The sequence below is a fragment of the Brienomyrus brachyistius genome, unplaced genomic scaffold (genome assembly GCF_023856365.1).
Source record: "Brienomyrus brachyistius isolate T26 unplaced genomic scaffold, BBRACH_0.4 scaffold104, whole genome shotgun sequence".
NCBI lineage: Eukaryota > Metazoa > Chordata > Actinopteri > Osteoglossiformes > Mormyridae > Brienomyrus > Brienomyrus brachyistius.
In genome coordinates, this window is record NW_026042379.1 from 596,620 (window position 1) to 609,622 (window position 13,003).

Genomic DNA, 13,003 nt, shown 5'->3' on the forward strand with positions numbered 1-13,003 from the left:
TGAATTGTCAACAATTCTTAATGTAGATTGTTACATGGTCAAATAATGGAAATTTTTGGAAATTATGGATTCTAAATGTGATTTGAAATAAAAGTACACATTTTAGTTTGGGGCTGAATTACAAAAGAGCATGTCCTCTGGGTCACATTGTAAAACTTACATAATCAATAAATGATTAGCAATTTGGCAATGATAAAATTCTGCAACAAAGATTCCTTCAAATCCTATTTAAAACTAATTAACTGCAAAATTAAATACAGATTATACATTATTTAGATATGCAGCTTCACTTAAAGAACTGCAGACATTCACAGTCATTAAGCACATTGGTGGGTACAGTGGCAGGCAACGTGAGCATCAGTGATCTCTTTGAGGTCCACACTCTTCTCCCAAAAACTGCTAAGATGGTTCACATTAGAATCTGCAAAAGGGAAAATAAAACAGTATGTCAGACATTGCAAATGCAAAAGCTTAAATGTCTTCCAGTAACTATGAAAGTGCACAACGGTATTCTATTGCTGCTCAGAAAATGGGCCTTTCTGTTGCCTATGGAATTGGTGAACAACATACCGATGGGGAGGCAGTGGAAGCCAACAGTCACAGGGGTTGTTTTCAGTGGGTTGCAGCCAGGGAAACACCGCAGCACAGGCTCAACGGAGTAGCATTTAGAATTCTGGCCGCCCAGATTAATTTGCTTCTCCAGCTGAACGGACTCTGTCTTCATGAAGCACTCTGCATCGGAGAAGAATTTCTCAGGATTAGAAAAAGCCCTTTGGGTATAGCTTTTGTAAAACAGTTCAAACAAAAACACTTACGGTCAGCATCCCGGCAGCTTTTTCCAGGAAGAACCCAGGAGTGGGAAAAGCTGATGGCGCTACTGGCCAGGCGTCCATTGGGGGTGCGGAATTCCTCTCTTATTTCCCCGTCGGCCTTTCCACAGATTCCACAGGTCTTGCCCTTCATCCAATCATCTACCACAATCTGAACAAAATTCAGCAAAGAGTTAATCGTGTGCAATGGGGGAAATAAATCTTAAAAACACATTCATTTAAAAGCAGCTTCTCACCTCCCATGTGTTCTCGTCAAAGTAGACTTCATGGAGACCATGGCCAGGAGCAGATAGTGACACACCATCGGCTTTGCGTACGATTCGGACTGACCCTTAAAATATGATGAAACAAGGTGAGAAGAAATAGGTGCACTTGACCTCACAGATGTATAAATATAAAGAAATGTGTGCTAAATGTGTGGCAGGCATATTTGGGATATTGTTTTTAACCCGACTTGGAGCTGAGGAGGCACCTGAAGGATGTTCATATGGGAGGCTGCTACTGGGGATACGCATTCCATTGACATTCACCCGAATTTTGTCCTCTTCAATGATCAGGTCAATATCTCTGAAGGGAAAGCAAGAGTAAAAAGTAGCAGTGAGCAAAATTTTAGGAAACCTGAAAAATTAAAGAGAAGTTAGTGTAGCGTGTACTCACACATTAGAAATCTTGACAATGGCATGTGCATCAGATGAGCTGCTGTTTTTTAACAAAACCATAAACTTGAGCTCAGGGGTGCAGTCCTGAGCCAGAACTTGGTAGCATGATTCAGGCATTACGCTTCTGATTTTTCTTCTGTTGAAAGTTGTCAGCATGTCGTTTTCCATACTGCAGCGGGCTGGATGGATGAAGGAAGAACATTTTTAAATGATGTTTGGAATTTAGAGCACGGTGTCGTCCACATTTCACCTTATATTGTATTTATTTGCAACTCACTTATACCATTACAATGTGGGATACAAGGAACCTATTTTAAATGACAAGAATTCAGTAAATATTTCATTCCTGTGGTTTGTTTTATTTAAATTAGTAGTACAGACTACACTGACAGGAAGGAAGATAATGGTACTAGGTTTTAGGTAGCCAACTCCCAAGATTTATCATGCTTGTTACATGGTGAATGCTGTAGAAACTTTCTTGTTCTTCTTACCTGCATTGGCTTCATTAAACATGTAGAGGATTCTGTCAGACAAGCTCTGGTCCTGCCGTATTTGAGAAGCTGCATCTCCAATAGGCAGGGCAAAGGGATTATATACAGCCAGCTTGTAGAAAGTCATCTAAGAAAACACATGGAGCAAGTCAATGGGAATGTCTGCAGCCAACTTATAGGGAGTCATATAAAACATTGTATGCAGAAACAGTGAATATAATTATCAATGGAGTTATCTCATTATGGGGCACTTCATTCATTCATTCAGAGAAGGCGACGTGTTATTTATTCACCCTTGGGGTTTTAATGATAACATTCAGTAGCCGGGGTGCAGCAACAGTTACAATCAGTTTAATCTGCCTCTTTGTGTTTTCGTCCCTTCCACCTCTTAGTCCAGACATGAAAGCAGCACCTGGGATGTACTCAGCGATCCTTTGTGGAAAAAAGACAACAAAAAGACAGATTCCAACCGGTATTTCAGATAATGGAATTTTAAAAGGGTCATTGTTAATGATGGGAGGGGAGACTTACATATCTGCAGACTTCTTCAATGCACGAGGAATCTTGTCCCATTTCAGCTTCAAGCGGGCAGCAGGGTTTGTACCCATAAGACCAGTTTCTGCTGCGATATCTACTCCATATTGCTGGCAATGTTCTCCCCAGCCAACCTTTGCCTATTTTGAAAGAAAGGATGTAATGTTAATTCACACTGAGCTTGAAATTGGCTTTTGAAAAGAAGAGAAGCAAAAGACAACACAAAACCTTTATTTATATTCAGCGATCTTTTTGGTATTTACCCCTTATTCTTTAGCCCCTTAAATTGCTGCTTCTAAATGGTAGAGTTACTCTGTTGCTCCGGTAGAGCGTTTTGTGACACACTCGCAAATTGAAGTGCTGAATCTCACCTGGACTTTGTGCATGCTTAGCAGGATACCATCAGCACACATCTTCCAGTTGTCATTCTCGGCTAGAGCGGCCATGATGACCTGCAGCCTGCTTGTGTCCCTGTCCAGGTAAGCGGCAGCCTGGTATCCCTGCATTTTACCGTCAGGCCTCACCGCACGGATGATGATGGCGAATTCTGGAGGGATGGAATCTCCAAGCAATCTTGACTGTACCACAAAGAGACAGAGGTAGAAAGCTCAGAAAATGCTTAATTCGGTTATGACAGTATAACGTGGCTTACAGTCACGCGCATCATTGTTTTTACCTTCCGGTAAATATTTTCGAAGCTGGAGTCGCTGCTGCTGCTGCTGCTGCTGCTGCTGCTGCTGCTACTGCTGCTGCTTTCAGAACTTGAGGAGGACCGTCTTCGGTCATCAGCTTTGGATTTGGTTTGCTGTAAGGAAGTGTAAGAAATTTTGTTTAAAGCCTGCATAGTTTTGAAACTTATATACCTTAACATAAATATAGCCAAATCCTATTACCTCCTTTTGGTTGTATTTGATGAATTTGTACTTATAAACTTCTTCCTGTACAGGAAAATAAAAACGTACATTCACAAATATGTCTAGATTGAAATTTTATGGCTTAAACTATAATGTGATGAAAACCTCCCAAAAGAGCTGGTGGGAGAGTGAGAGGGCCTCACCTCAGAGCTACTTGAACTGGAAGAGCTGCTGCTGTCAGAGTTGCTGGAGGATTTACTGCTTCTGCTGCTACTGCTGCTGCTGCTACTGCGCCTCTTGTTATCCTTGTTTTTAGCGCCTTTGTCCTCGTCCTTTCTTCGCCGATTTGAGGGAGAAGAAGAGGAGCTGGAAGAGGAGCTGGAAGAGGAGCTGGAAGATGAGCTGGAAGAGGAGCTGGAAGAAGAGCTGGAAGAGGAGCTGGAAGAAGAGCTGGATGAAGAACTTGAAGAAGAGCTGGAAGAGGAACTGGAGGAACTGCTCGAGCTGGAACTGGTGGAATTCTTCAGTCGCTGTCTCTACAGGAAGAGGAGGGTGTAGGTACAGGTCAGTTCATAGACTTATGCTTCCCAGTTCATTGATATTGTTTGAAATATTATTTTATGTGAAGGTTGGGGAACCATCGTAAATAAAATGATGCACCATGTCAGTCTGCAGGATTTTCTTCAGTTTTGATACCACAGGCCTTTCCTTTTCTTCCGGCAGGGTGACTGTTTTTATGAGCTTCGATGCAGCCTTTGGTCCAACCTGTATCTCAACCTGTATTTTCTCGATGCCTTCATCCGAAACTATAAGAAATTAAAAAAAATTCTCAGATTGGTTTATGTTTGGCTAAGGAGCACTAGAGAATTATGAGTTTGACTTAACAGATCATGTTTGCTTGTTTCTCGTTCAGATAACGTACCAGGTTTCATAGCAATGGTTATGTTATGATCTCCAATAAGCTTATAAAGAGGGGAATTTCTCATGAAGCCAGCATTCTGGGAAGCTATCTTAACACAAGCCTTTACACCAAGTCTTTGCATCGTGATACACAGTTTCCGGTCAATTCTGGCTGAAACGCGAGTTTCCATTGGCTGGTTTGTATCGATCGCACCAGAAGACATAATTTCCGATGAGCTTGACTACAAATAAAAGAAAGATTGAGACAGGCATGAGGAGTCAGAAATGCATTATACCATATCATAAATGCACTGTACAAAATTAGCAAAAACAAAGCAGATTGGTGGTTTACCAAGTCACTGTCAGAAGATTCTGCAGATGTAAATTTCTCCTTGGATATCCGGGCTGCTAAAGCTTCAGGTACGATTGGAGTTTTCCTAGCAGCTGAAAGATTTTCCACGTTTCTTGCCACAGCAAAGGCTTCAGCACTGTTGATGAAAATGATTCATTGAAGGAGTCACTCTTACTGCGAACCGTTAGTATGCTTTCAGTGTATCAAAACAATAGTTTCCTGCTTTTATACTTTTCCTACTTTTTCAAACTTGAGAATATTGCAAATACTGTGTAAAACTGAGTGTTGTGTAACTAAAAAAAATCTGCTCACTCCAAATCCAAAACATTATCCAGATCTTGAATAGGTTGAGTCTCAATCTTGAAGTGTCCTTCAGCAACATTAATTCTTGCGTTGACTTTCATCGGAAGATTGTGGTGCACCTTGGCTTTCAGCACAACTGCAGCCTGAATGAAAGCTGTGTTTACTCCCATCACTGCAAATGTGTGCATTGCAACACTGCAAAAAAAAAAAGTAAATACTGGATTTAGTAGCTCTATGTTTCAACATATGACATTTTTAAAAGCTCATCTGTAGATTTACCTTGGTTCAATATGGGCTTGCAGTTGAATGTCAGTGTTCCTGAGTTGAGCAATATGGAAGTTCTCAGCAGGTGGAGGAGTCAGGGTGGCCTGAGCTGTGGGTACAGGCATGTGTGAATTAAAAAATAAAACTGCACAATACATAATACTTTATTGGCGAAGACAGGTACTATATGAATTCTCTGTTTCTGAGTGCGGAGTACTGACCATTAATTTTGGCAACAGCCACTGCAGCAGTGTACAGACTCAGCTCCATGGGGACACCCACACAAGTGGGTAAGATGCGACGCACCTCAGTGGCCAGCAGGGATTTTGCCCACTGGATCGCAAGGTTAGACTGCAGTGCACTGAGCACATTCCTCACAATTGCGTGCTGTGCTGCAGGTCCTGTGGCCAGCTTCAAAAGAACAAGAGAATGAGTAAGACTGAACATCAATACAATGCTAACGACATCGACTGATTTTCTTTAAAAATCCATTTCAAATAAACAACAAAATTACACATTTAGGAGTACCTGTACTGCTTGTTCAATGAGGTCCCTATCAATGTTGGCAAAGGCAATCTCTTGACCGAAGAGTTTCAGGTACATGGAAGCCAACGGTTGGTCTGTGGGTAATGCCTTCCAGTTTGATAGCTTTATGGGAAACAGAATGAAAATGAAGGGCTTATATCATATAAACACAAGAGCCAAAATATCCAGATATATTTCTATTAGTTTGCTCACAATAAAATTATGCACCCAAATGCGGTGACTCACAGTATTGAGAATACGCTTTATCCTTGTGATTCTGTCAGCATTGGCAGGAGCAGCTGGTGCTTTCAAAAGGGCCTCCTGAAGTCCTTCTGTTCTTACCCCAAGCTGCGAGAAAGAGTGGCTTAATCAACCTGATAGGAATCCTCACTTATCATAAGAATTATACTCTTATCTTATGAAGACCACTTCGCACCTCCACAACATCAGCAGCCGCCCCAACCATGTAGGCACGGACTTTGGTCACAAGTGCTCTGGGCAAAATGGTGGCAGCATCATTGATGATGAAAGCGCTAGCAGCAGCACCAGCCATCAGGTCATCTATCAAAACAAATGAGCAAAATTATTAAAGTAAACAAAATATACAGTAAGTTAGGTGGGGGTTGTCTGACTATAGTTGGTCCAGACATCTAACACGAGGACAAAACAACAGAAATACAAAAATGCTCTTACTTTTGAAGTAGTCCACACGGATGGCTTTACTGAAACGATAGCTTAGTCTGTCCAGTTTGGGGCTGAGGATCTTCACAGCAACATTGCATGCAGCAGCACTAAATAGAAAGAAGATAATTTGACTCAAAATGGAAAATCAGCAACCAAGAGAGAATAATGTGCTACAAGGAGATTACTGTCTTACACTGGAGCAAGATCGGGGGCTGTACTCCTGGTCAGGGCCTTCATATGAGAGTAGGTGAAGCTAGCCACTTGCAAGCTGGTCTCCTTCTGCAGAGTTTGAGTAACTATAGCTACCACACCCATGGTGGGTTTGGTCTCAAAGAGCACAACACAGGCAACCATCCGTACTTCTGGGTGATTGTCTCTGTCCATAAACAACTGAAGGGCAATTTCCTGAACCTGAACCAAAGCAACAGGCACAGATGTCAGTGGAAGGTCATATAGTAAATCACTGGATAATCACTGCTACTCTTAATAAATTTGGGCTTAATGGTAAACACACCGCTCTGCGTTCCCTTTTGGCAATGTTCCTCAGGGCCATGACAGCATCAACCTGGGCTTTGACTGTGAGCGAAGCGGCTGCAGAACCAAACCCAGGCAGCACCTTCAGGATTGGCTTCATGCTGGCAGGGTGACCAGCATTGCCGATGACTTTAACGGCTAGGGCAATATCTGCAACATCTCCCTTAGCAATGGCATCTGCAGCAAAGTCATGGACTGGCTGTAGAGGGGAAAAAAGGTATAGTATGGTAAAAAAAAATTATCAAATGAACGATATAGGAAATTTATAGTTAAAATCAAAAATATGAAACAAATGAAAAAAAACTCTTTGCATTTACCTTTATAATATCTGCAGGACAGTTCGGGGTTTCAGCACAAAACTTAAATGCCATGGAACCGTACACAAGCATGGCTGTGTCTCTGACAATGTTGTGCTGCTGAACTCTGGGATGAAATGCCAGAGCCTGGAGATGGGAGAGATGTAACACTTTACTATTTACCCAACGAGAATGAAATTATATTGTTGAATGCAATGAGGAATACTACGTGCTACATACCTTTGCTATGTTCATGGTCTCCTGATCAGCGTCCACCAGGTGCACAGTACTCAACAGAGCCTGGATGAATTCAGGTGTTGTTAGATCACCAGCCAGGAACTTTTCCTTGATGAACTTCATAGCGCTTGCATCTCCAATTGCAGGAACAGCATCCACGATCCAACGTCTAAAGCAGAACAATTTTTCCTTGTGAAGCCACAGCCTCAGTGTGCAGAATTGTAACCATGCCTTTCTGCAACATGTCAGCTTCACTATAACATTAAAAATAAAATTTTAAATATAGATATGTACCTGTAAGTTGGTTTAGCCTTGAACTGAGTCCAGATGGTCTCAACAGTCTCCATTTCTGCATCACGCATTAGCTGGACCAGCTGAATAAACTTTAATGGAGCATCTTCATGAACCTGGGCCACATTGTTTGTGGCCAGATGAGTCAAGGTTTCCACAATCTGTGAACATAGAGAAGAAGAGTATGACTATGGGAAGATGGCATCTACCAAGCTCTTTTTGTATAAAACAACCAAAATTATAACATCAATGGTAGTGAAACAAGAGTATAGGGAAACTGTAATCTCTGACTTCTGCACTCCCACAAACAAGGCGAGCATCTCTAAATTACTTATAGTTTGTGAATGTATGCATATACTGTGATAAACTGGCAGCCTACCCAGGGTGTCCCATGACTGGTACCCTCTACTGGATAAGTGAGCATAAAAGATAGATAGTAAGAAGTAGTACCTGGGTCTGTGCATTATTGACTTTAATGAGTTGAATAGGGGTCTGGTCAAGTTCAGTATCAAATTCATATTGCAGGGATCCACGGGCGATATAGTCTGCTTGTATGGGCTGTACTGGGACATTCTGCATCTCAGAAAACCGCAGGACTTGTCTAGGAAACAAAAAGGATTAATTGGTATAGGAAATGTGAATTCTATTTGGGTACAACCTTTTAGTTTTGATATACAGACGCGCACTACCTTGCTTCCATCTGGCCAGCTCCAGTCATTTCGTGGAATGGTGTGAACTGGTGTACCTCCTGAACAGTCGCCTCAGTGATCAGACTCCCAGCACCACTTGGTTTCATCACATAGTTGTATGATGCAGCTCCTCTCAGGTTCTTTACTCTCTGATCAGGAGAAACAGCTTCTTGAGACCTTTACCATGACCAAGGAGAACTGACCAGGAGAAAAAGTTGAAGTCCTCTTTACCTGCTGGCATCGGTCACATGATTCTATGTATTCCATTCCCACATCGGTAACGATCCGCTCGTGGCAGTTATCCAGATCCTTGGACTTAATCACGTAAATGTGCTCACCCTTTGTATCCTCATCTATCACATAGTCAGTCTTACATACTCCCTGAGTTCCAGCCTGGGGAAGAGAAGACATGGCAATTTTATTCTGCTTTATTCTTACTTAAAGCATTGTATTCTTATTTACTTAATTCAGTCTGTTTAAAATTCCCATTCCTTCTTCCTACACTTTCTTTGAGTTATACCTTGTATATTTTATACATTTTCTTTGTCTTTGTCCCCTATATTAATCCCTTATGTGAAGCAGTTTGAGCTGCAATTCAAGTATGAAAAGTGCTATATAAATGAAGATTATCATTATTATTATTATTATTATTATTATTATTATTATTATCTGTGGCAAGATAGAACACTGGGTAATGTCAAGTAGTTAAATGAGTGGAATGAGTGGAATGCCTCACCTCCTGTAATTCATAGACTTTCTGTGTTTTCTTGATGTTGAGCTGGATGATGTTGAGGATTCCTCTGTGGATGTTGAGAACAGTAGCAGACACTCCCGCAGGGGCAAACACCTTACCCACCACACCATTGGTATACTCGAACTTAATGGGGGTGCGCAGCTGGGCAGACAGGGCCTCGGTGAGCTTCTGGGCCGGGGTGAACTGATCTTTCGGCCAGTTGCCGCTGTATTCCAAGATCTCAGGGTTCGAGAGCTAGAAGTGCACAGAAACAGGTTTAATGGATAAACCGATCTGGAATATTAGAAAATGAACAGAAAGTCAATGAAGGAGTTTATTCAACATTATGTATTTTAGTCCTAGATGTTATTCCGCAGAAGGTGCTAAGGACACTTCCGACGCTCTGATGACGGCTTACTTGAAGCAGGTAGGTGTTCTGGGCAATTCCGCTGATGAGAACCTTGCTGACAATCTTCATTCCGGCTCTGGCCAAGCCCTCATTAGGGAGTCCGCCGAGGAGCAGTGCTTCATACTTGTACACGTAGGTCTTACTTGTACTAAAATCTGGTGCTGGTAAAAGAACAATTCAATTTTCATGGCAGACATGCAATCGTTTAGATATTTCAAATAGTCAATGTTAAAAATCATAATTATTCAATGAAATACTAAGAGATTGTCAGGTCATACTCACTTATCTGTTGACTTGCTGAAAGGTAAAAAAAGATTACAAAGTCTGAATTGATAAATACTGACAGAAAAAAATGCAATATCTTTGTATAAAAATGTGCTTTTTGATGAAATTTGGATAAAAAAAACTTTAAGAGGACACAAACATTAGGAATGTTATGTAAAATATTGAAATGCATATAAATATATATATATATATATAGTCGCTGAAAGAAATAATTCAATATAGAATCTTTTGGTTGCAAATGTCCCCATAATGACAACGAGTAAAGTACTCACCCACAAGGGCTACTGCGAGGGCTAAAATGAGTCCTCTCATGGCTGCTGTGGTGTGACTGGTAGGGCATGCAAGAGACCCTTTTAAAGGGATTTTTTGTTGCCACACCCATTATAAATCATGTATTTGATTAAATGTACCAGATCACATTTCGATGTCACAATGACTTTTGCTTGGATAATGAACTTGCAGTGTATGACTTAAAAAAAGCTTTAAACAAACAAAACGGGCAAATAATTTATACAGAGTTATCTGTTATCGGTTATCATGGCCATAACCAGGTCAGGTTATCCTGTCAATCCGTCTTTTCCCTTGTTAGATAAGAATTAATGTCCAATGTAAAGTATTTTAATATGCGTTTCATTTATTTTGAGAGAGTATTATTTTTTTGTAAGATGAAAGAGATTTGTGCATTATATTTCAAAAAGCATGTACCTTTTCCCATATAAATAAAGTATAAATTTTGAAGAACAGAAAGTTTTATTTTGATATATTTTATATAATACAAATAATTATTGAACTGACAAATCGCACTGTACAAATCATTCATTCATAGCATACACTGTCATTTCTTTTCCTAAATTAATGGTCAGTTGTCTCAGTTCTCGGTTAACTCATAAAACGTTTTTTCTGCATTTTTAAGGAGGGTATGCAGAGATGATATGCAGAACACAACAAATACACGACTATTAATCAATGCACCTTTTTTCAAGTAACAAAACAAATGCTTTCTCACCAAAAGAAACTTGCAGGATTTTGGTCATGCATTTTTTTTATGTTGAATTTCCAAGTGTTCAGCTCGTAGCATATTGCAGATAAAGGAAAAAGCTCTTGCATTTCCTAATCCAGAGATATCTGCAAACAATTCCTGCTCATTATCTCTGACAATTAATGGACAAACTATTTCTAGTTGCATCAAGTACCTTTCCGCAAGATTAAAATGTAAGGATAAAGTATAGAACATAACATAATATAATGAAATGCTAGCATTAAATTTAAAAATGAGCTCTTCAATATGTGACTTAGACTTTTGTAGATTTTTTTTCCAATTTAAATGAACTATTTTTAATTGCTGTGGGGCCTTCACCTGGGTGTATTATGAATGGCAGTTGGTTGCTTGACTGCATTGTACAGTAACAGCAAAAGTTGATTAGCAGGTGCCATAAAATATTAATGGGTACATCTTAGCTCCTAAATACAGTATCTCTGCTATACCGTTTTAATTGGTAATACACGCTCCTCTACTTACAAACAAGATACGTTCCGAACGGCCATTCCTAACTTGAAATATTCATAAGTCGTTATTGAACATCATTTTAAGGGTAAACGCAAGTACAAAGAACTAGGCTGTTGGGAGTATGCATACTACGCTGCTGTGCGGCGGGAGTAGCGGCTAGAAGTTATACTAGGCGGAATTGGTGCCCAGAATAAAAAAGATGTGGCGGACAGGAAACAGGAGCCCAATGAACACAATTTGGACTTAAAGTCCTCTTTGTTCGTATGTCTGAAAGTTCATAAGTTGAAAGTTCGTAAGTAGAGGAGTGTCTGTACAGCAAACACACTGAATTCCATCCCCATACTGTTGGTCTAGCACTTACATTGTGGGGCTACTCACACTGAATTTCATAGTGTGATTCATGAGTAGCAAAGTAGGCTTAGGAACCTAAACATTTTTAGCTTGTGGTACAACATGGACAGACATGCAACCTACATTAAAATAATTCTAAAAAATTAATTTGCTCTTTTATATCTGGAATTACTACATTTACATTTAGCAGACACTACTATTGAAAGTGGGGAAAATAACGCCATATGTAATAATAGCATTATCGATCCTAAATATGTAAGAAAATGTTCATTTAATTCTCTCAGATAAGAAAATATTGTTTGAATATTGCATTAACGCTGTTGCTTAAGAGTAATTCATGCAGTGTTGTGAATTAACAACAAGTGCTAATTTGACTTCAAAATGAATGTGATGGGCTTGTACAACTCTTGCTTTTGAAAACCAGTAATTCTTATAATCATTAAATCTTGGTTGAGTATCACTAACAAAGTAAATTGCAAATAGCCAAGAAACTAATTTCTGATATATTCATAGATGCATGGAGAAATGTGTAGTTTTCAAAATATAGAGAAATAAGGTACATTTTCTATTCCAATAGAAATACACTAACTAACATGCAGTCCGGATGATTAGTTGAAAAATGATGCATTGTTTGAAATAGATATGTGTTACATTTTTTTACAATTTAACAAGTTTACAAGTGACTCTTAAAATACAGCATTGACACCAGATTGTTCGTTCCATCTCTTTAAGCACAGCACATGCAATAATTTGAATGACCACCATGTGGCACTATTCTCCTTTCTTTGAGGTGAACCTTGATCATTCAGGGCAAAGGATTGTTTGCTCGGCTTGTTAAACATTACTGTAATACACATTTTCTATATTTGTTTTATATTCAACGAACAAATTTCTAAATAAAAGTGTATATTCTGACAACAGATACAAATGTTTAAAATCACTACTCAGCTTACAGATCAAATTTAATTACTTTTAAGAATAAACACATTTTCTAAAAAGAAAGACTCGGTTTGAGATGCAGTAGCCTGTACATAACGAGAATCAAAAACATGATCAGAATACTTTCATTAACCAAGAGGGAACTGTTTGTAGTCACCGACTCCATAGTAAACCAAATATGGCAATGTTTATATAAAAACAAATAAGTAAATTCATGAATATGGTAATAAAATTATTTGGAAATAAATTTATGGAAAGAGGCAATACTGCATACGTGCCCGGAGTGATTGGTTGTACAATCTAATGGCCGTTGAAAGAAATTATTTCCTGAGGCTC

At 39.6% G+C, this 13,003-nt stretch overlaps 1 protein-coding gene across 1 annotated transcript; it reads right to left on the reverse strand.

Annotated features, from left to right (window-relative positions):
• Nucleotides 1-43: 43 nt before the first annotated feature.
• LOC125727596 (vitellogenin-like) lies at nt 44-10,182 on the reverse strand. The gene is made up of 35 exons (XM_049004433.1): nt 10,143-10,182; nt 9,868-9,882; nt 9,595-9,746; nt 9,180-9,431; nt 8,675-8,836; nt 8,444-8,592; nt 8,205-8,355; nt 7,758-7,915; nt 7,467-7,632; nt 7,248-7,373; nt 6,911-7,129; nt 6,590-6,807; nt 6,406-6,503; nt 6,149-6,273; nt 5,959-6,060; nt 5,716-5,835; nt 5,409-5,598; nt 5,203-5,296; nt 4,933-5,118; nt 4,621-4,756; nt 4,291-4,510; nt 4,029-4,174; nt 3,572-3,904; nt 3,408-3,452; nt 3,191-3,319; nt 2,886-3,092; nt 2,512-2,654; nt 2,274-2,412; nt 1,981-2,107; nt 1,488-1,668; nt 1,303-1,397; nt 1,067-1,161; nt 816-981; nt 571-732; nt 44-421 (listed from the first exon to the last, which is right to left on the reverse strand). The coding sequence occupies exons 1-35, from the start codon at nt 10,180-10,182 to the stop codon at nt 318-320; spliced, it is 5,151 nt and encodes a 1,716-aa protein (XP_048860390.1). The 3' UTR covers nt 44-317.
• Nucleotides 10,183-13,003: the final 2,821 nt, after the last annotated feature.